The sequence below is a fragment of the Sorghum bicolor genome, chromosome 3 (genome assembly GCF_000003195.3).
Source record: "Sorghum bicolor cultivar BTx623 chromosome 3, Sorghum_bicolor_NCBIv3, whole genome shotgun sequence".
NCBI lineage: Eukaryota > Viridiplantae > Streptophyta > Magnoliopsida > Poales > Poaceae > Sorghum > Sorghum bicolor.
The window spans coordinates 73,985,623-74,009,291 of record NC_012872.2 but is presented as its reverse complement, the minus strand read 5'-3'; the positions used below and the strand labels follow the sequence as shown (position 1 = coordinate 74,009,291).

Below are 23,669 nucleotides of genomic sequence, written 5' to 3'. Positions count from 1 at the left end.
GCTGAGCCTGATGAGGAGCAGGGCATGGAAGCGCGCCAATTTATAGGATGGAAATGGAAATGGAAGGACACCGTACCGCCGGTCATTGCCAGCCATGGCGGAGCTTGCTGAAGCCGATGGAGACGCCACGCGATGTGCAGACTGCAGGAGAGGGATCGAGTGGAGATACCTCCTTCGGGTTGGGGTGTCAGTGTCAGATCGACGACGAGATCGAGATGGGCATGATTGCATTCTACTGCACCACAAGATGCGCTCCATCAGGTTGCATGCAGGTAGGCTTACGTGTAAAGCGGCAAGCATCGCTTCATGTGTGGAAATATGCGAGCGTCAATTTCAACTGCGATGAATGAATGAATGAATGAATGAATAGCCCATGCATGCATGCATGCAACGCAGTTGACTCCGATCCGATCCGAGCAATCTTAATTAATTTGCGCTGCATTGCATGTGCAGACGCTGGATTTAGAGCTAGCTAGTAAGGAAAGTTATCTACATCATATATATGTGACAGAAAAAAGATCAACCAAAAGATTATAGTACACATATATATGCAGGAGAGCACGAAGCGGCGTGAACAATGATAAAAGAGTGCTGCACAAAAAAGATATATAGTGTGTGCTTGTTTGATTGTGTTGTCTGCGTTAAATACCCGAAACTTTGCAAAAGAAGTTCCGTTCTGGGAGGAGATAGGACGATTCGAGAATGAAGTGCATGTCACCTCAGTCAAACTGATCGATCGACAAAACCTCTGAAACCTGGCCTTATTCACCGTGGGTATCGGGCTGGGCCTTAACACTAAAAACCATGAATGAATGTCAGCTATCTGGTCAAGTGCATTTCGAAGATACTAATTAAAGTCAATATGGCACTTGGTAAAAATTCTGGAGGCAAAATATATACCAAATGCAAAAATTTCAACAAGCATCTCCAACAGTTTGACAAATGACTTCTCATTTATAGGTTTTTTTAGAAAAGTGAAAAAAAATCCTCTCCAACATTTTAGCATCTCAATTTTTCATCTTTTCTAACTTGACATATCTTTTCTGTCTAGCGCACAAATATGCGCGCGGATTTCGTGCTTGTCATCGGTCTTTCTCTTTATGCTTAGCGGGGCTCTTCGTTCGCTTAGCGGGTTTTGGTTTTTTTCAAAACGAAATTTACCAAACTGTTAGTTAGAGATGAGATCTTTTTTGCCTCTCCATATTATTTTAGGAGTTAGCAAACAACAAGATTTGAGAAACGAATTTTGTCAAACGGATGCTCGATAGACAAATTTTACTATTTAAATGGGGTGCTGCTTATAGGATGGAAAAAAGGGAAGAAAGGTTGCATTTTGGTGAGATGTTTGGCTACATAGAGATTTCGCATAGAAATCATGCAAATATCAAAACGTGTACATCATTTATAAGGGAGGAAAACTCACAAGAGACAATTCACATAACTTTTTCCTTCTAATTCTAATTTTAAAATGACAAAGTTACATGGATAATAATAATAATAAAATCAAGCACCACCTAAGATACAGGAGAAGTGTCTTTGAAGGAAAGGATGAAAAGGGAATGGTAATAGTACGTGTTCTGTGGGTAAAATTTTATTTGCTCTCATTCTCTTATTCGTTAAATTTACATTGAAAAATATGTAAATATATATTTCAATGTAAAATTATATTTAAATATGTATTTATTTATTTTTTAATGTGAATCTAATAGTAGGTACAAGAGTGAAGAGCCGAAAAACTACGTTCGTGTTCCGTGTGACGGTGTTGCCACCTTGGAATATGCCTACAATGCACAGGCATGCAGGTTGACTTTTGCACCGTCGATCGGAAGCAAAAAGCGGGCCCAGGGCAGGTGCTGCGTGGCTTGAGTTGGGCAGGACTTGCGCACGCCGGCTGGCATCTATATATATTTCGATGAGATCTACAGTAGTACTATCTACGACGACGACATCTTGTGCGCCGTGGCGAGGCGCGCCGGCCGGCATGCATGCATCTCCGTCCCGTACGTGCTGGTCGCCACCACCGTACCCTGCCGACCGACCCACAACTCGCGTTCTGATCGATCGGTCGCGAAGCGAGCTAGAACGGCATCCACGTCGGTCTCGCAGTGCATGGTAGCTAGCTGTGCCTGTGCGCCACGCGTTCGCTTGTGCACGACACGACGCATGCATGCGCCGCGCCCCGTCGCCGGGAGGGGACGCATGCAGTAACCTCCAGGATATATTCCTGTACGTACTACGTGTGTAATGGGCGGCCGAGTACCTCTCCTCGGATAAAATAATAATAATAATAATAATAATAATAATAATAAAATGCAACTCGGTTCTCTGTTCCAAATGCTATTGATCCATCAATGTGAATATGATGCATGGACAGCAAAAAGAGCCGTTACGTACGTTGTTAATGTCCAGAAATGGATTCTGAATAGTTTTGTGATCGACTGAATTAATGGAGTGCATGCAGTTTAACCATGCATGGTCTATTTAAGCTTCAACATATCGTCATTAGCCAAGAATTTCAAACACGAAATCCATTACCACAATCAGTATTGTGAAGGAAATAGTAAAGTAATAGATTTACGAAAAACAAATAGGAGTATATTCTTATTAGAAATGGCGTAGGTTATTACTTTGTTTTTTTCTGAGAGAAAATGGCGTGCATTATTGGGAGAGAAGAAGAAAAAAAAAAAAAGGTGCGCCACAGGAGTGTAAGCCCCGTTCTGTTAGTCCATGAGTGAGGACCAAGTGAATAACTGTGTGTGACAAGCTTGGCCAATTGAACCAGAGCCGGCTCCCTGAAATTGGGCTCCACACGTGTCTCAGCCCCCCACCGAAGCAGGGAGAGCCGGCTCGTGGGCCGTTCCACGTCTCCGTGGGCGCATCGCTGCGCAAGGGGCCCGGGGACTTTCCAGGGCTGGTTAAGGCCCGCTCACTTCATCCTGTGACGCGGCGTGAACAGCGGCCACTCTCGTTTATAAGGACGGCATCGCAGCACCGAACTGGCGGTACGGGACTAATCCTTCCTCACTCCTGACTGGGAATGTGGCTTGCTGTCCACCTCCACCATGGGCTCAAACAGCTTATGGGCCGGTGGCGGCCCCTAAATTCCCGCCGTTTGTTAGGGCTCTCCCTCGCCCAACCGCCGCCGTCACCCACATGGCCTCCACGGCGACCTCGCACCGCCGGCCGCGGCGGGACTCCAAGGGCCCAAACGCCGACTTCTTCTGCCGCACCCTCACCGACTGCACACGCCGCGGGGACGCGGCCGCCGCCATGGCCGCCTTCGACGCCGACGCCCCTCTCCGCCTTGCCGCTCACCAGTACAACCAGCTCCTCCACCTTCTCGCTGCCGCCGACCGATCCTCCTTCCCCGGCCCCACCGCGGCGCGCCGCGTCTTCGCCCACATGCTCCAGGCCGGGGCGCCGCCCTCCGAGGCCACCATCACCTCCCTCGCGCCGTCGCGCGCGTCACCGCAGCCGCCGCCGACGAACCCGGGTCGTCGGTCGCCGACGAGGCGTTCCAGCTCGTGGCCACCATGAAGGACAAGTACGGACTCTCCCCGCGCCTCCGCTCCTACGGCCCCGTCCTCGCTGCGTTCCGGCGTGCCGGGGAGGCCGCCAAGGCCTACGCCGTCGAGGCACACATGACGGCCTCCGGCGTCTCGCCTGAGGAGCCCGAGCTTGCCGCGCTCTTGGATGTCAGCTCCAGAGCCGCGGATGCGAGAAATTTGCTATTATATGACCAAACATAGACTTCGCTATAATATGACCCGAAACGTTTACACTTTGCTATTACTAGCAAATATGCCCGTGCGTTGCAACGGAAGAAAAACATCAAATGACCCTAGAAAGTGATGATATAATGTTACATATCTTTTATATTTATCTTTTTTATAAAACTTAAAGTCCATAATTTATTTTATTGATAACAATAACATCTATGGTATTATATAGTTAATATTTATAATAATATGTAGCTTGAAGACATATTTATTTAATAACAAAAATAGAAATTAGTTAAACCTTATCTCACTCTAATATTACCTCTTAATATACTTCAGTATTATATTAAAACATGAGAAGTTTGATGCTAGCATTATTTTTTTATTTAGATTAGGATTGCTATGAAATATGAATCAAGCATCACATTAAATAGGCTACCATAAAATTTTTATAATAATTGGAGCAAGATAACTACAATTTTAATTTTACACTAAAAAGCATAGGCAAACATTTCCAACAAAAAAAAGTGTATTAAAATTTGTGATATTTTTTGTTTACTGCATGGATCTACATATGTGGAGCTGAACAAAATTTGTTTTATAATTTTTAGATTTTTCTATGAATTACTACGCATTTATCAATTTTCAGCTGATTTTTTTATTTAGATTAGGATTGCTATGAAATATGAATCCAGCATCACATTAAATAGGCTACCATAAAATTTTTATAATAGTTGGAGCAAGATAACTACAATTTTAATTTTATACTAAAAAGCATAGGCAAACATTTCCAACAAAAAGAAGTGTACAAAAATTTGTGATATTTTTTGTTTACTGTATGGATCTATATATGTGAAGCTGAACAAAATTTATTTTATAATTTTTAGAATTTTCTATGAATTACTACGTATTTATCAATTTTTAGCCGATTTAAAAAATAAAAGAAAAATAAATTGGAGATTTTACATTGGGAACCTAAGAAAACTTTTATTTTTTTTTCTTCCATCATACCGATTCCGGACTGATTGGTGACGGATGGGAAAAGGAAAAGGAGGTTTTGCATTAGGAATCCTAGAAAGTTTTTTATTTTCTTTTTGCTCCTCTACAAACTTGGACGGAGGAGGCCACGGCCAAAACCAAACCGAACGGGACGGACGGCAACAGGAGACGGAAGATTGGCAGAAAAAAAAGCAGACTGAAATTTTGGCTCTTTATAGATAGGTATAGATATGATTTTTTTAAAGCATATTTAGTGAACTTAATAAGTATATTTTTCCATAATACCCATTCTGCCCTTTCCTCATTCCCTACGAGACTTCTCACGTACCTACACGAGACTTCTCGTCTCCAACGTCGCGGTAGCCCTAATTCTCACGTACGAGACCGAGGCCGCGCCGCTGGCCGACGCGCCTCTGCCGCCCCGGCCATCCACACTCTCCCCCTCGCCGGCGGCCAAGCATGGAAGGAGACCCGCCGCCCGAAGATCCCTTCTCCATGGCCGCTGGACGCGCTGCCGCGGCTGCTGGAGGGCCGGCCGCGACCGGTGAACGCGCAGCCGCCGCCCCTTCTGGTTCCCTGTCCCCGGCAGGTGGAGTCCTGGCCAGCCAGGTCTCGTTCGTTGCAGACCTGGACACAGTCGTTGCAGACATGGCCGGGGCTTCTGGTGATGTGGCTGGGGGCTGCTGATGGCCTGGCCGATGGCACGCTAAAGGCACCAGTGGAGGCGCCCATCAATTCTCACGTACGAACTCAAAATTTTTAAAACTGTGTGATGAAATCATTTTTTTACAATTTGGTCTTTTTTTAATAAAAAATTTTTTTGACCCTTGAAAAACTTAAACTCAGTTTTGGACCCAAGAGGTCGACGCCATGCTTCATGGCGTCGAGGTTACACGTCTCGACGGCATGGATCACGGCGTCGAGCTCCCTGGCCGAGCTCAGCGTGGCGTCCGACGTGGCAGAGAGCGAGCCTTCAACATGACTTTAACATTTCCGTGCTACAGAGGAGCCAAAACTCTTTTGTTTTTGACAAGATCTAGGAAGACCTGCTGGAGTTCGCAGCAATACGTATATGCCAACATGACTTTAACAACGGCATTGTAGACTGCAACAAAGAAAACACAGAAATCAGTGGTTCATTGCACTACTGATTGTCTGATTCGACCCAAAAAGTAGCCGCTTCCGCATCACCGTCACCGCATCACGCATGGCACGCCCACGCAGGTCACGGCGGCACGAGTGGCATGGCGCGCCGCCGGAGGCCCGGAGAGCCGGGGCCTAGGTGACTAAGGTGAGCTTGTTGAGGAGCGCGGTGGCCATGGTGGAGAGCTGGTCGAACTCGCGGTTAGCGGCGGCCATCCGCGCCTTGGCCGTCGCCGTCGCAGTCGCAGAGCCCTCGAGCGCGGCGTCGCACCCGATCCCGGCCTATCCCGTGAGCGGCAGCAGCGCGGGCACCGACGCAGCCCCGTACAGGATGCCGCACGCCTCCAGCGCGTCCGTGTCGCCCTCGCCCTCGCCGTCGCGGCGCCGGGCCATCCCCGCCGCGGCGTCGCACGCCGAGGCCCCGCTCGCGGCCGCCAGGTCCGCCGCCATCAGGAGGTGTCCCCGGTCTGCTGATTTATAGTTGAAGGCTCGACGCCGTGATCTACGGCGTCGACCTCTCTGCCACGTCGGACGCCACGCTGGGCTCGGCCAGGGAGCTCGACGCCGTGATCATGGCGTCGAGACGTGTAACCTCGACGCCATGAAGCATGGCGTCGACCCCCTGGATCCAAAACTGAGTTTAACTTTTCCATAGGTCCAAAAAAGAATTTTCTTCAAAAAAAGGGCCAAATTGTAAAAAATTGGGTGTGATGAACTTGTATTGCTACAAACATGGTTATATGATATCAACTCGTTCGTGCTAAAATCGTTGCTTGTATTATTTTTTTCTCATTTCTAATAAATATTATATTGTACAATGATCATGATCAATGGCGCATTGCCAAAATCATTGCTTGTATCAACTGTCTGCCACCCTGGCCGGCGTGCAGCCTGTCCAGGAGGCACCAGTCCAGACCTGCCACCCCTGGACGGCGCACTGAGCCTGCCCAGGAGGCGCTAGACCAGCACCAGGCCAGCACAGGAGGCCACGGTGGGCAAACAGCCAAGTTACGGCATCTCTTAATCTGTTTAAATCAACCAAGGGCATAAATGTCATGTCAAGTCTTAATTACATGAATTAGATATGAAAAATGCTTTAAAACAAAAGAAATCATATAATAGCAAAGTGTAAACGTTTCGGATCATATTATAGCGAAGTCTATGTTTGGAATCATATAATAGCGAAGCACAATGTTTTAAGGCATATAATAGCAAATTTCTCCGGGGATGCGGACAAGGTCTATGAGTATATGCATAAGCTGAGGCAAGCCGTGGACTGCGGGAGTTGTGGAGGCCTGGTTCAGGAGCGACAAGGCGGCGACGGCAGGCAAGTCCGAATGGAATGCCGCTCAGGTGAAGGACGCCATTGTGGCCAACGGTGGCGGCTGCCACCGCCTTGGGTGGCTTGGAACCGGCCCTTGGACGGTGCAGCGGGTGAGAGTTGGGGCTGATGATCACTGTGGGGGTTGTAGATACCGCCTCGCTTGCATTGACATTGATATGGAGGAGACACGGAGGTTTGCTGATTCTGTTGCTGGTTTGGCCCTCGAGAGGGAGACTAAAACAAATTTCAGCCGATTTCAGGTGCACTCCCTCTCCCATTGCTCTGATTACTTATCTCTCAACTTTCTATGGCACCATGGCTAAGCTTGGCGTTCTGGTTATTTTACTGCCAACTGTAGTTAAGTATTCTTTTGCTAAATCACAGAGAATTGATAATATATATGGGGAAAATGGACTGGTAGATGATGTATTCTTCCATCTTTTACACTAACTACTAATGGTGACCTGATGTGTGCTTTGAGTAATGTGATTGGGTGCTCTTTGAGTCTATGTGCATCAGAGAAATTGAGCCTATGTATGCTGTCATGCTTGAGGCATCCTTATGCACCTAGAAATTGCTTGTTGTTGTTTTGCACATCCTTCAGAGAAAATAGGTTCTAACTGCTTGTTCATGTAGCTGATCCTAGATCCTAATATCTAACTTTTGACTTCTGTTATAACTAATGCATTGCAGTAATGCAGTCACATCGCATGACTAGAGACCTTGCTTATTTAAACTGTTCCTTGTATTAGGAACAGTATCCATTTGGGGACATAATCTCACATGTTGAGTATGACTGTTGTAGGAGTGGTTGGAAGCAAATAAAGAATATCAAGCTATAGTGGATGGTGCGAATATTGCACTGTATCAACAAAATTTTGCAGAGGGTGGTTTCAGTTTGACTCAGGTCTGTGCACCACTTTTACACTGACTTTTGACATGTTGACATTGATAATTAAGCAATACGTGCTAATTATTTTAACTGTTCATGCTTAATATAGAGCAGCTGGATGCCGTTATAACAGAGCTACGGGATAGATATCATGGGAAATGGCCACTTGTCATTCTACATGATAAACGAATTGCCAAGCTTATGGAAAATTCATCTAATAGACATTTGATTGAGACTTGGAGAACAAATGGGGCATTGTATACTTCACCAAGTGGGTCAAACGATGACTGGTAATGCTCAGTTTCTAGCCTTCAGTATCTCTAAACTTACTGTTTATACTCAGTTCTCAAAGACAATGGAAAGACCTTGCGGCCACCTTTTCTTGTAAACTAGGAGCTGTTTCCTGTTTACGCTGTAATTCTGCAGAGATCGTAAACATCTATAATCACATAGTTTGTTGATTATTCATTTTTCTTCATTGTTATGTTTTCTCCTGGATGTTTCCAACTATATAAGATGCAAACATGCAGGTATTGGCTATATGCAGCAATCAAACTAAATTGTTTGCTTGTGACTAATGATGAAATGAGAGATCACATATTCGAGCTTCTAGGGTCGTCCTTTTTTCCAAAGTGGAAGCAACGTCATCGGGTGAGCTCTGCAGATATAGTGCTATTTCTCTGTGCATGGTTTTACAAAGAAAGCCCGGCTCTAGAAGCTTAGAACACTACTAATCCTACCTCTCACATAGTTTGAACTAAAGAGAATGTAATTAATTCTCTCTTAACCTGCTCCATGCACTGGATTTTGTCTTTTACTGTTAATTGTTATTTGCTACTGCTAAACTAGTTATAATTGCGCAGGTAAAGTACACCTTTAATAAAGGAAAAGCGGTGCTTGTGATGCCACCCCCTTATTCTTCAGAAGTTCAAGTAAGTGTTCTATTTTCAGCATTTTCTAGAGCCTAGTATCTGCTGTTGCTCATTTAATCTTCATTGCAGGAGTCGGAAATGGGAGCTTGGCACATTCCGATGGAAGAGAAGTCTGGGGATGAGAGAGGTAGGATTTGGCTTTGTATTGGCAGGGGAGGTTCCTGCAAAGAACATGGTGAAGTTCCTGCAACTAATGGAGTTGTCCACGAAATTCCTCCAACTGAGGCATCTAACGTGGTGCAGCAGAGGCTGGCAGAAAATAAGGATGAGTCGATAACTGGTAAAAGAAAGGATAGAGATTGATAACCTATACAGGAGCAGCATCTACCTTGGAGTTTGGCATCTTGTGAGTAATTGTGGCGAACTGTGTTTCTGCAGCCTACTTTGTTGTTGATTCAGCTGAGGCAGTTCAAGAATAGGGATGCAGCGATAGTGCCGTCCCAGATCTGCAGGATGCCGATAATTGTTAATCACTTTCACTGGCTTGCAGACTTGCACTCTCCACAAATCGGGTGTAATTTTAGACAATTTTTGCTGCGCCATGTATTCTGGTTGCATCCATGATCATCTAGTGTAACACCAGAATACTAGATAACCTCAAATTGGCTGTTCCTTTAGCTTTTGTCTCTCCAGTTAATGAAAAGGTGAAGTTTATTCTGGATGTATGATAAACATTTCCAAGTGCATTTTTGAGCTACTGTACCGTTTAGAAACTTGTAGATGTTACCAAGGCCATTGATGTTGTTCTCATGCCTGGGATTCTGAGGGCAAATGAACGTTTTCCCGAGGTTACTCCTAGCGTGGCAATGTGGCATCCAACTATTTATTTCCTTGTTATTACATGTTTGCTCTACAGCAGTGGAGTATTTTTTTTTTATTTTTTCGTTGTGCATAGCAAGCTTCGTCTTTGTGCAAAATTGGGACAAAAATTGGACGTGCTGGAATTTGGATCGGTATTTCGTATTTTTCTTTGTTTTTGTAGCAAGGCTTTGTCTTTGTTTCTTATTTTTCTATAGCAATGGACTATTTTTCTCTCAGAACAAATCAGCCAACATAACTTTCTGCAGCCAAACGAACAAGGGGCCTTTTCAGAGTGCTCCCTGCTTCAGGTTTCTTCTGCTCCACTCCACACGAAGACAGGAGCAGCTTCACTAGTACTTCCGTTGTTGATCTCGGCTTTGGCCTGCTCTTGTTCTGTGACAAAATGCTTCTAAAGGATGCTTCCGTTGTTCATTGCATGTTTGGATAAGGTTCGTTTGACTTAGAACAAAACTGGATTCCTTAAATTTCAAGACAGAGAGAGTAGCTTTGTTTTTTTAAGACGTCTTGAAAATCACAACTTAGGTGATCCCCGTCATCATCCATAATCTTCTCCATAAATCACCACAAAAGTGACCAAGAGTGAGGTTTTTAATTCATCACCCTCCTTATTATCAACTAAAAAAAATCAGAATCTGCGTTTGATAGATTGATACTATGCTTGACAATCATAGTTTTAGTTTCCATTATTAATTATTCAAACATGGAACAGTGATAAGGATTTGGGCTTAAAAATCTACATTTAACTTCCTATCGATATCAGAAAACATCTCAAAAAAAGCTTTGAAGTGTCTGTATGTTGTGTCCACGTCTTCTTTACCACACATTTCTCGTACACTGCAACCAATGCAAAATAGTAAAGTTAGTATACAGTGCTGCAAAATTCCTAGGTCTAAAAGAAAAGCAACAATGGCATGAGATATTTGCCAACCAAAACTATTATTTTGGTTAAGTTTACTAATTATGCATTTATCCGTGTACATATGATTCAGAAGTAGTCTATAAATACAATTGCAAAGAACTGTTTCTATGAAATGTTAAATGACTCAGCAATACCTATGCATCGAAAGCTGAGGGATACCACAGTCTACAGTCCGTATGCCAACACCAGAAGCAAGTATGGGTCCAATGGTGGAGCCACATCCCATATCATTCCTTACAACAAATTCCTGTTTGGTAATTACATCAGTCAAATCACTCCAAAAAACATCAAGTGATTGTGTTATCATCTTGTTTCTCTATGTTCAACATTTTTTTTCAGGTGCATGTCAGTGTATCACGAGCAATAGATGATAAAACAGGGGAAAAATAGTATCAACATGGCCTCTGTTTGCTAGGCGTGTCCATATGTTCAAACTTAAATATAACTAGGGTTTTGCAATAAAAAAAGTGCTAGGAGTAACCATGATACAAAAAGCTAAAGAGCACCTGAACCGGAAGATTATGAATCCTTGCTATTTCTTTGAAGAGAAAAGCTGTAACAGCACTTGTGGCATAACGTTGGTTAGCATTGTGCTTGATGACAAGTCCCTTCTGTAGTTCTGGTCTGTGGCACTCTTCATGCTTTTCGGCATAGTTTGGGTGCAGAGCGTGAGCCATGTCTGCCGAAACTGGAAGTGTAGATAGAATTAAGCTAGAGCAACTAATCAATAGAATTAAGCTAGAGCCCTACATGTTCAAATCTTACCAAGGAATGAAGAATGTATTGCACGTTCCAGAGCTCCCTCCCCCATCGACTGATGCATCAAGGAATCAATGATTCGTCTCATAGCCTGGAACATGGTTGGTGCACCAGCCCCTTGCATTGAATCTGAACCCACCTGAATATTGCAGGAATGAACACGAATATTCAAATTACCCAGTTAGTCCTTGTTTAGATCCAAATTTTTTTTGGATTTTGACACTGTAGCACTTTCGTTTGTATTTAACAAACATTATCCCATCATGGACTAACTAGGCTTAAAAGATTCATCTCGCGATTTATAGGTAAACTGTGCAATTAGTTATTTTTTTTATCTATATTTAATGCTCTATACATGTGCCGTAAGATTCGATGTGACGGGGAATCTTGTAAACTTTTGGGTTTTTGAGTGCATCTAAACAGGCCTTAAAAAAATAGCATTCCCTGGAATACTGGTGTTCTATTTCTTGCTTATGGCTAGTTCAATCAAGCATAAGCCACCATACATAGGATCCAACTGAGGATCGGGCATCTAAAAATGCAAGCATATATTTTTCACCAGCTGGGTAAAATTTAATATGATATGGCTCATGTAGAGCAGCACTTTTGTGTATACAGCGTACCTCCTCATTATCGAACATAGCTACCATTCTTATGGCCTTCTCATTGGATAATTGTTCTGCCATCTTGGAAGAGTCCATGAGAGATCTGAGAGCACAATAACATGAAGCAAGATTATCCAGTCTTCCAGAATAGATGAACTCATTGTTTCCCCCACCAAGGCAACTAGGCTGGGTATCACATACATTCAACTCCATACCGATTATTTCATCTGAGTCACAACCGATTTCCTCTGAGAGAATCTGTGAGTACAGAGATAGTAAAAGATATAACTTGAAGCCATCTATAGCATTCTCCAACTAAATTTCCATACAGCATGGGGAGAATCCCAAAAGCAAAGATGAGAAATTGGAGTTACCTGCAAAAGTAGTGGATGGTGCGTGACTTTTGTAGAGCTAGAGCTTTTGTCATCAGAATTTGTAGTTGTGTCTTCATGTTTTGTTGCAAGAAGTGGAACAAGATGAGTCTCTAGGTTAGGCTTGAACCCATCAGTATTCACTGTGCTACAATGAAAAGGAATTCATTCATATAAGGGGAAATACCATGTTTTTTTTAATATACCGAAAATATTAAACAGTAAGGATAGCACCAAATAGTATACACAGGTAGAATCCTGAGGTGCATGCTAAAGGAAAAACAGAAACAATGCTGCCAAGGCAATTGTTTCATTAGAAGGAAAAGCAAAAAACTGAGATAAAGAAATATATGCTACAAGACATAGAAGGGACACCGAACTACAGAAATATTCACTTATTGAGAGTTTGAGACTGGCAAGAGAAATGGCAAGGCATAATACAGGATGCCTAGTAATTATTATACAAGATTTACATGATAGAGAAGCAACAAGATGAGCATGAGGACTAACCGGTTAAGATGGATAGCCAGTGTAGGTACACGTATCAGTGGCCTGGTGAGTTTGACAAGCTTATGCTTAAAGGAACCGTCTGTAGCCTTGAGGATGACTCTCCCAGCCAAAGTTAGATCTCTATCGAACCATGTATGCCACAGCCCACTTCCGTATGTCTGCACATTGACCATCTGGTGGCCAGATTTGATGGTGGCAGACCTGGGTTTGAGCTTGAGACAGGGACTATCAGTGTGGGCTGCGATTATGTTGAAACCGTTCCCAACTCTGTACCTGCAGCGGAGTGTGGGCTGATATCATATTCATTCATATCGAGTGGCTGGCAATTGACACGTTGATATGATATGAGTACGGAGAGGGCGAGGTGGGTGACTGACTTTTCCCCAATGGCAAAAGCGACCAAGCAGGACATGTTGCGCGTGAAGAAGTAGCGGCCGCCGGGCTGCAGGTCCCAGTCATCACTCTCGCTGAGCAGCTTGAATCCCGCGTCGAGCAGCTGTCTCTTGGCCTCAGCTGGAAGCACGCAGAAGGAAGTGAGACCGTTGTGGTAGCGGAATGCGTGGCGCGCTAGCATGGAGTCATATCGCCGAACAGTAGGCGGGCATGAGGACGGCGATGGAACGGGAAAGAACCTGTGGCGTGGAACTGCGTCCATGACTCGTTGAGGTAGTCGAGGAGGCCGGCGACGATGGAGGGCGGGGCGGCGGAGGAGGCGTCGGGGGACGAGGCGGGGTGGCTGGAGCAGAGGAGGCGCGAGGCGGGAAGACGGCCGCGCCACAAGCACGACGTGGTGGAGGAGGAGAGAGCGGAAGGGAGGGCGGGGATGCGGCGGGCCGGCAGCGGAGGCCTCGGGAGGTGGAGGCGGAGCAGAGCCATGGACGGCACAGGTACCGGCTGGCCAGTGGGGATGGGGGCACGGGCGGCGCGGCGTAACAGGAGGGAGGAGGCGAGCGCAAGAGATGACGACGGGGGCCCAGGGCAACAGCCCAAATAAAGCAAGTCGCTTGTAAATGTCCAGTGCGTGCAAATTCTGATTCGATTTGATCGAATTTCAAATAATTTGGGATTTGTCTATATGTCACCCAGTGGAGCGTCACTCGATTTTTTTTCTCTCCCCGAATATCACGGATTCACGGTTCATCTTTCTCCTCTTTTTCTGTCGTGGCCGTGGAGTCCTAGCAAAATCCTCTTTCTCTCCTTCTCCTTCCACAGCGAGCTTTGGCCATAAAGCTCCCACATCCTAACCTAGCCTGGTTGCTTTCACCGTCTACAGGTTCCTAAACCATCCTGTTAGCGCCCTTATTGTCTAGGCGTTCTGCCTCCCTCGAGCTCTTTCTAAAGCCAATGAACTTAGAGAAAAAGACCACGTGGCGTCCTTGGATTAGGTAGAAAAATTCAAGTGAGGGAAAGATTCAAGTCACACGAGTGAGTTTTTTTTTCAATGCGCAAAAGATTTGCTTATCATTGTATTAAGTAAACGAGTTTAGACATACGATAAAACATTTTTTATCGAGTGTCGAAGGAGGTCGACCTAAAGCAAGCCATGGCTAGATCATCGTAGTAAAAAGTTTAGCTTTTAAATAAATTTGAATTGGCATTTTGAAATGATTCCATTCATCCTGTGCTGACTCCACCATGCGTGCGTGCATGGGAATCGAGATTGCTAACAAAGGGTGTCAAGTATACTCTATAGTAGTTGCTTAGCCAAGTAGGCTACAGCATCTCTATTTTCTTTGCGTGCTTGTCTATTATATTATATGTCTTTCTTGACGCCTGCGCTCTGTTCCATCTCTTCGCCATCCTCGACTCCAGTATTATATATATAAAGGTTTCCCATCACTTCTACTCAGATTTCTTGCAGTGGTTCAATCTATTCCTACAAATAATCTTTTGTAAATATGATGATTGCTCGAGGTTTCACCACTTTCCGTTCGATGATCGACTTCGAATATGCAGGTACAGTTCTCTCAAAAAAAATATAGGTTTAAATCTATATGTATATCTATATCTATATCTTAATTAATAATAAAAAAAGATAAATTTTTCAGTTTTTTTCCCTCTATTCTTTCCGTATATATCTCAACCTAACTATCGGTAGTCGAGAGTTTCTTTCGTGTAAACTTGTATGACCCTAAATAGTTAGGACAAAGAGATCTCTCCGAGCCGTAGCAAACTAAACAGAAATAGGATTCCTAATTCAAATAGAAAATAAATTAGACAAAATCTTATTTTACTTTCTTAATTCACTTCAGCAGGAGTCCTAATCCAAATCTTTTTTATTTTTTCCTTTTTTATGCGTCCTGTTTTAATTGGTCATAGAATACTGCTTTAGATTTTTAAATTTTTTAGTCCGTCCATTTGCATTTGATTTTCATGATTCTCATTCGGGTGGCCGTTTGTATCCAGTTTTCGAGATTTTGTATTGTCTGTCCAATTTCCAGTTGATATATTACTGTTTTTCTATTCCACTAACTTGCATCGGTTTTTCTCTTTTATATTTTTCTCAAATATGAAAAAGTTTACACATCTTTGTATTAAAATCGAGAAATAAGTTATAACGACGTGCCACGGTCCACGGACATGGCACGCTAAGGGAAAGTAGTGTTATACAATCAACTCTGCCCTTCCTAGCATAAGGAGTTGATGAGCTATTACATGTTAATCAAACTATCTAATCAACATCGTCGGTCCGACGCACTTTCAACATAACTTTTTCCTTATGAATTCTATCTTCTCCGTTTTTTAAACCTATTCTAATTTTTTTTGTTTTTCGTCAAATATATACATATAATGTATTTACCTATCTGTACCTACCTAATAGTAAAGGACCAAGATTTGTACTATGAAATATTTTGTCAGCCTTGCGAAAAAAAACTCTTTCTAGGCTTTTTTTTGTTTTATTCTCCTTTTTCTCAAATATCTCCTTTTTATATATCTATATCTATACCGCTATATTCAATATTGAAATGCTAAATTCTTTTGCTGGTAAATTTCTTTCGGCCGCTTGCAATAGGCTTGTCGGTTTGATGAGCTCATTTTTTGTTTTTTGTCTGGATTCAGCTTGACTATTTCTTTTTCTTTAACTTTTTATTGACTTTAATCAGATACTAAAGTTATAGTTTATCATAATGTTTGATTGTTTTTTTTTCTCTCGTTGCAATGTATATTCATCACATAAATAATATACTCTCCATGGTTCCTGCTGGAAATAAAAGTACAATTACATTTACATATAACACATATCCGTTCCTTTTTTTTAAAAAAAAAACATTTGTCTGCAGGTATTCTAAAGACCGCGCTGGTGCTTGTGCTGGCCTCGTTGCTCCGGCTGGTGTACCAGCGGGCGATCAGGCCACCGCCGCCCAGGATCTGCGGCGCTCCGGGAGGGCCGCCGGTGACAGCGCCGAGGGTGAGGCTCAGGGACGGGAGGCACCTGGCGTACCTGGAGACCGGCGTGCCCCGGGCCGCCGCCACGCACAAGATCGTCTACATCCACGGCTTCGACTCCTGCAGGCACGACGTGCTCCCGGTGTCGCCGGACCTGCTCCGGCGCCTCGGCGCCTGCGTCGTCTCCTATGACCGGCCCGGGTACGGCCAGAGCGACCCGGACCCGTGGCAGACGGAGCGGAGCAGCGCGCTGGACGTGCAGGACCTCGCCGACCAGCTTGGCCTCGGCGACAGGTTCCACGTCGTTGGCTTCTCGAGGGGCGGGCAGATCGTGTGGAGCTGCCTCGCCCACATCCCGCACAGGCTCGCCGGCGCCGTGCTGGTTTCGCCCCTCGCCAACTTCTGGTGGCGCGGCTTCCCCGGCGGCGTGTCCAGCCGGGCATTCGCTGCGCAGCTGGCTCAGGACCGGTGGGCGGTCAGCGTGGCGCGACACGCGCCGTGGCTCGTCTACTGGTGGAACACCCAGCGGTGGTTCCCTCCCTTCAGCCTCATCGCGCGCGATCGCCGCGTCTACTCGCCGCCGGACATGGACGTCATCTCCAAGCTCGCCGCGGGGCCGCGGCGCCGCCCTTACAGGGCGGAGGTCAAGCAGCAGGGGGTGTTCGAGGCGCTGCACCGGGACATGATCATGGCGTTCGGCAAGTGGGACTACAGCCCCCTGGAGCTGGGCGAAAAGGAAGTGGCGGTGCACCTGTGGCACGGCGCCGACGACCGCGTCGTGACGCCGACCATGTCGCGCCACATCGCGCGGCAGCTGCCCTGGATCCGCTACCACGAGGTGCCGGACGCGGGGCACCTGTTCATCCTCGCCGACGGCATGGCCGACCGCATCGTCAAGACGCTTGTGCTGGGCGACTAGAGGAGGAGGCTTTGCATTACTGCAATTTGGAAGCCAACGTGACACAACTTCACCGATATATCTTTCTAACTATGCATATATACCGTGTATATATCTATGTATCATGTAACGTAGGGTGGACCGCCCAAAACTTCACCGATATATATTTATACCGTATATATATCTGTGTATTATGTAACAATTATATCTATTATGTAATTCAGCAAACAATTGATATAGAACAAGCTTGAACATGGTTGGACCTTTCACATGAAAAGAGCATAAGCAGTCCACAGTGCAGATAATTAATTCCACATGCAGAATACTAGTAAAAAAAGCTTTTTAAATCTGCACAACCATTTAATTGCTTTCACTAATCAGATTAAAACAACTACTCCCTCCGTTTTTTCTAATCAAGCCACCAACTTACAATGGATTAATGGCAATACCACAAATGGAGTTGGAGTTGGAGTTGGAGCTGGAGGTGCCCGCATACCCGTGCCTCTATTAGAAGGGAGTATCTAGCGCCGGGACGTCTGGCGGACAGCGCGCGTCCGGACGCCCGAGTAGGCTGTTTGTGCCCCGCCCGTAAATATGGAGATGAGCTTCATCTCGTGTTCATCCCACACTAGCACGCCCCACCAGCGCCTATCCCACGTACCCGCACTAGCACGCCCCACCAGCGCCTACCCCACGTAGTGCCCTGCGTATGGATGCAGCACCGCCGCTCGCATCCCATCTTACAGAAAGCGGCACTGAACGCCACATCGAGAATGAGCTCAAACTGTTGCGGCAAAATGAAGAGAAGGGAAGGAGGAGGGAGAGGAGAGGGTGAGGTGCGCCATATGAGGCAAGAGCCAAAGCCCTATGACAAGCCGCTGTTCGCCAGCCGCCGACGCCTTTGCAACATGTACAAAACATCTCTGATCTACTTTTGAAACATGGAGATCGAACAATTGCAACATACGTTTCAAGGCAGATGAAACACTTAAAATATATTTGTGAAACACTAGAAAAACACATATGAAACACACTTAAAAGCCATTGCAACGATACGAAATATCCGAATAAAACACTGCAACATCCAGATAAACACAACAACAACATACATCCAGAAAACACACAAGAAGCAAACCTCTTAAACATCTGAAACACTTGAAACATGCTATTGCAACATTCCCTTGAAAATAATTGCAACATATGCAACATGCATTGATTTACTTTTGCAACATCGATATGATTCTACTGCAACATACCTCTAAACTTTCTGAAACAACTGAAACATACAATTACAACATAGGGTAAGGGAGAGAGATCCAAGAGGAGCTCGGTCACCGGGGGTGAGAGCGTGCCACCGAAGAATGGGGAGGATGCTGCACCAAAGTGGGGAGAGCGCCGCTCTGGGTTGGGGGATCCCGGTGGGGGAGTACGCTGTGGTGGAGAGAGGCTGAGGGGACGCCGATGTGGGGGAGAACGCCGCGCTTTTCACCACCGTGCCTCGCCTGGAACGGGTGTGGGGGAGGGTGTTGCGCCGAGGGTGGAGTGAACGCCGCGCGCTTCGCCATGGGTGGAGGAGGGCACCGCACCAGGGTGGAAGAGCACTGCGAGCCTCGTCGGATGTGGGGGAGGGTGCTGCACCAGGGATAGGGATGAGGGAGCGAGCGGCTGAGTGGGCTTCTGTATCGCGGGTGGATAAGGACGAGGGAGGCGGAGCCAGAATTACCGCAGCCGCAACGCGAGTTTGACTCAGGCGGTCCGTCCGGCCGAAACGGACGTCTGATAGGGAGAATTACCGCTATTAAAACCATCTGCGGCTTCATCTCCTCGCTCCCCATCCATCAGCATCGTCAGTCGGCCTCAGGGCCGTCCGACGACTGCTCGGCAGAGCCTTGGAGGCGAAGGTTCGCGACACGGTGTAAGGTCCAAATAGCTAGAGGGGGGTGAATAGCCTATTTAAAACTTCTACAAACTTCAACTAGACAAGTTGATTAGTAAAACAAAAGGCGAAGCTATTCTAGCACTAGCACAACTAAGCTATGCAAGCCACCTACACAAGTCTAGCAAGAAAGCTAAACACTAGTTACAACAAGAAAGCACAACTAGAAGGTATACACAAAGGTAAAGGAGAGGAGAGTGATTGTTATACCGACGTTGTAGAGTAGAAATATATCCAATCAATCACTCACAATCACAAGAGAATCCTTGGTAAGAGATGACACAAGATTTTTTACCGAGGTTCACTTGCTTCCCGGTAAGCTACTCCTCGTTGTGGCGATACACCCACTTGATGGATCACGAGCTAATTGGCAATCCAAAGCCAAACCCTCAGCGGGTGCCGCACATCCACTCACAAGATGGGGATCCTCCAAGCCACGAGCAATCCACTAGAGTAGCCAATTGCGATCTCCCGCGGGGAAGACTCAAGAACCCCTCACAAATCACTTGGTGAGGCTCGAAACAATCTCCAATCACGAGCTCAACACCACCGCTGCTCCAATCCGTCTAGAGCGTCGGGAAACACCCAAGAGTAACAAGAAATCCGCAGCAAACTCAAGAATCAAGTGCCACTAAATGCAACTCTCAAAGCAATGCACTTGAATCTCACTCAATCTCACTAGGATGAGCAATCAAGCAAGGAGATGAGTTGAGGGAGTGTTCTCTAGCTCAATGTATGTCTCAAGTAATCAAATGTGCAAGAGTGAACCTCCCAAAGCCGGCCACCAACTATTTATAAGCCCCTCAAGAAAACTAGCCGTTGGCTGTTTTCACTGGGCTGTAAACGGGGGCACCGGACGCCACTAAGTGAGCACCAGACGCTCGACACCCTGCGTCCGGTGCACTAGAGTTGGCCACGTGTCCTTCCTCGATTTCGCGTGTCAGTTTCTAACGGCTACCTGCAACACACCGGACGATGGGCACCGGACAGTCCGGTGCTCACCGGACTCGTGCGCAGAGAGTTTGTCAAACTTGCGACCTCACCGGACGCTAGGCACCGGACGGTCCGGTGCTCACCGGACTCGTGCGCAGAGAGGGTTGCAAAAACCCCTCACACCGGACGCTAACCACCGGATGCTCTCAGAGTGCGTTCGGTGCTTAACCTTAGTAGGGTCAAGCTCACCGGACGCTGAGGCCAGCGTCCGGTGCCTCCGCACTCAGCGTCCGGTGAGTGTTTCTCAGTGAGAAAACACTCCCGCGACTTCTCTAAATTTCCCACCGGCGCAATAGAAAATATACACTTATTTTTCTCAAAAGCGTCGAATCCCGCCTCGCAAGCTCGGCGGGAGGGAGAGAGGAACCCACACCCCTCTGAACCCTAGGAACTCCACCTCCTTTGTAAATGTGCTAACACCAACAAATGTCCACCACCAAAGTGCAAGTGTGTTAGCTTTTCACAAACATTTTCACCAAAGGAGTTAAGTTAGCACTTTACTTGATCCTAATGCATATGCTCAAGATATGGACCTAGTAGCACTTGATTCGAGAGATGACCGTGATTTCCTCTCTTGATAGTCAGCTATCTATCCTAAACCCGGTCAATCACTTCTCTACTCATCTTAGACCGGCAAAAGTAAAACCCTATGTTTATACCTTTGCCTTGATAACTTTGCTCCTCGTCTATCACCATGATCTCCACTTCATGCTTCATCCCTTTGTGATCGTGTGGCCACCTTTCCATGCCACCATGCTCCTTCATCACATGTGTTGCTATGCCTAACTCAAGTCACTTAAACAAAAGGCATTAACAACTTGGTGTCATTAATTACCAAAACCAAACTTGGGCTTTCACACGGTCACCACTTTGGAGTGGAGCGCGCGGAGGGAAGAGGCAAAGCGTGGTGCGTGGAGCATTAGGACCAGAGGGAGTGGGCCTAGTCGCGCGAAGGCGGAGAGCGGAGGCGTTATTGAGCCGTTTGCCTCAATCTTCTAGCTTGCAGCTTACCCTAATAAAGCCTCTAGGCTATGCAATGGGATGGGCCATTGGGCCTAGTTGCCAAGACAGCCCAACAACGTGTAGGTACGGTGCTCCCATCTTTAACCTTGGGCTGTCATTTTGCTCGACTATGTTGCACGGAGTTGTGGACGTCATCGATGGCTAGACACGACTAGCCTAGACTGCTAGAGATCGGGGGTCCTAGCCTCCTTAGGAGTGGTGCTCGCTAGAGGCGAGGTACGACGGCTGCCCTAGCTCGCCATATACGTGGCTCCGCCTCTGCGTGCATCCATAGATCACTTTCTATGTCACATATATCAATCGTTTTTAATATTATCTTAAAACATTTATATTTATATTATAGTGACATTTCCATAATGAATCTACAATGTCTAAATTTTGAAATTATAGTTTAATGTTCAATTCTATTTTACATCTTATATATTATACAATTTGTACTGTGTGATGCTATAGTCAGTTTTTGGACCTTTTGAAATTTGGATATCCACTTTCTGAATCCTAGGTCCAACTCTGCAAAGGAGGAATACCTTGACTTAGGTCTGCCTTCGGCTAGGACATGACATGAGTGACTGAAAAATACAAGACTAGCGTACTAAACTTAGGAAGGCAAAACGGCACAGGCGAGAAATATGAAGAAGAAATGGGGACATATATTCTCATGTCAGGGTGTGTGGACCTTTTGCTATCAACCGCATGTCAACTGTCGACGAAAGCTGTTCGGCAGTCTACCTTGGGGTATACCCACGGTAGTAGTTTATCGGTAGACGGTGCGCAAACTACGAACTCGATGATGACGCAAGACACGGACAAGCTTTTTATCCAGGTTCGGCCGCCGAGTTGGCGTAATACCTACGTCCTGCGTCTGGTTGTATTGATTTGTGTTGAGAGAATATGATGTATAATCCGTCCTCTAGGGGACCCCTGCCCCTCCTTATATATCCTGAAGGGACAGAGTTACAAGTGAAGTATCCTATTTGGTACAATATCTTGTAGCCTTGCGGTGCACGCCGATCAGTCGTGCGCCGCACGTCTTCATCCTGTGGGTCGAGCCACCTCTGATGGTGCGGCCCATATAGGCCCATGAGGGTATAGGGGTTTATACCCCTACATCAACCCACTAAGAACAAAATATATGTGTGGTCGTGTTAACTTGATCTAGTTACAATAGCAGGCACATGTGGGTCGGGACTGGGCTCTAACCTCGAGTGCTGTATGATTTTTTTTTTTAGAAAATAAGAGGCCATATTAAACCATCTAGCTCTAACTCCCATGCCTCCTGCCCCTAACGAAGAAGCCCCTTGCCTTATCCGCTTTCCCATGGTGGCATAGACCGACGACTCCCCCTCGAGATGCGAAGCACTACAACCCCTAATGTGGTTCTGTCCACTTATCCTAAAATCCGCCCTTACCATTCGTGTGACTGCTACCCTGACCTAAGGCATGGAGAGGACTAATGAATACCACCACACCGGAGCCTGGAGGCAGCTTGCTGGCATAGTGCGGATCTCTATGACCCCAACCAATAGGAGTAGCGACAACAGATCCATGATGCCTAAGTGGCTAAGTGGTGTGAAGCTATGAGGTAATTTGTTTTTTTATTTTTATCTAGTACTCCTTATCTACAATGTTCCTTGTCTTGCTCCTTTGAATTGATATCGTCGATTATGTTCTTTGTTATATATACTACTGTACGGTTAGTTAGGTTTTTAGTCGTATATATTGAGTTGCATGCACCGTCTCTCAGGCCTCAGACGTGGAACAAGAGCGAGCAACAATTATTTTATTTAATTGCGCTAATCAGAATTTGAACTCGAGACCTCTGACTTTGATACCATATTAAGTTGCATGCACCGACCAATTCAACCCAAAAGCTTAAACTGATGGGAAGAGGTGGACAATTCACTTATATTCCAACAGTATATATATTATTTAGCTCTCATCTCAAAACTACAACCATAGCCGTAGTATCTGAAGTCGGAACAGGCATTACCCTGTGTGAACAGGTTCGATTAACCAAACCAACGAGTGCATTTTGAATTTTTGAGAGGTGGAAGGAGACACCTTTTCTTACATTTCTAATTAATAAATAACATGAAGTCAATTTGACCATCTCCAACTGTTTGGCAAAATTTGTTTCTCAAATTTTGTTGTTTGTCAACTTCCAAAACTATATGGAGAGGAAAAAAGATCTCATCTCTTGACAAATTTCGTTTCTATTAACCCAAAACTCGCTAACGAAACGAAGAGCCCCGCTAAACATGAGGAGAAAGACCATGCCAAGTACGGAGCCCGAGCACATATTTACGTGCTAGATAATAAGATATGTCAAGTTAGAAAAGATGGAGAATTAAGATGTCAAACTGTTGGAGATTTTTTTTATTTTGCTAAAAAGATTATGGATGGGAAGTTGAAGATGCTCCAATAACTGCTGGGATTG

At 45.6% G+C, this 23,669-nt stretch overlaps 2 protein-coding genes and 1 pseudogene across 2 annotated transcripts; 2 read left to right on the top strand and 1 right to left on the bottom strand.

The window, feature by feature from the left end:
* Window positions 3,194-9,312, top strand: LOC8078038 (annotated as a pseudogene).
* LOC8074128 (probable aspartyl aminopeptidase) lies at window positions 10,412-13,963 on the bottom strand. Its single transcript, XM_002456961.2, has 9 exons — window positions 13,628-13,963; window positions 13,373-13,508; window positions 12,996-13,268; window positions 12,489-12,633; window positions 12,133-12,372; window positions 11,516-11,648; window positions 11,257-11,438; window positions 10,885-10,997; window positions 10,412-10,665 (listed from the first exon to the last, which is right to left on the bottom strand). Exons 1-9 carry the CDS (start codon window positions 13,869-13,871, stop codon window positions 10,557-10,559), a joined length of 1,575 nt encoding a protein of 524 aa, XP_002457006.1. The 5' UTR covers window positions 13,872-13,963; the 3' UTR covers window positions 10,412-10,556.
* Window positions 14,859-17,531, top strand: LOC8074127. Its single transcript, XM_002459123.2, has 2 exons — window positions 14,859-14,951; window positions 16,277-17,531. Exons 1-2 carry the CDS (start codon window positions 14,894-14,896, stop codon window positions 17,299-17,301), a joined length of 1,083 nt encoding a protein of 360 aa, XP_002459168.1. The 5' UTR covers window positions 14,859-14,893; the 3' UTR covers window positions 17,302-17,531.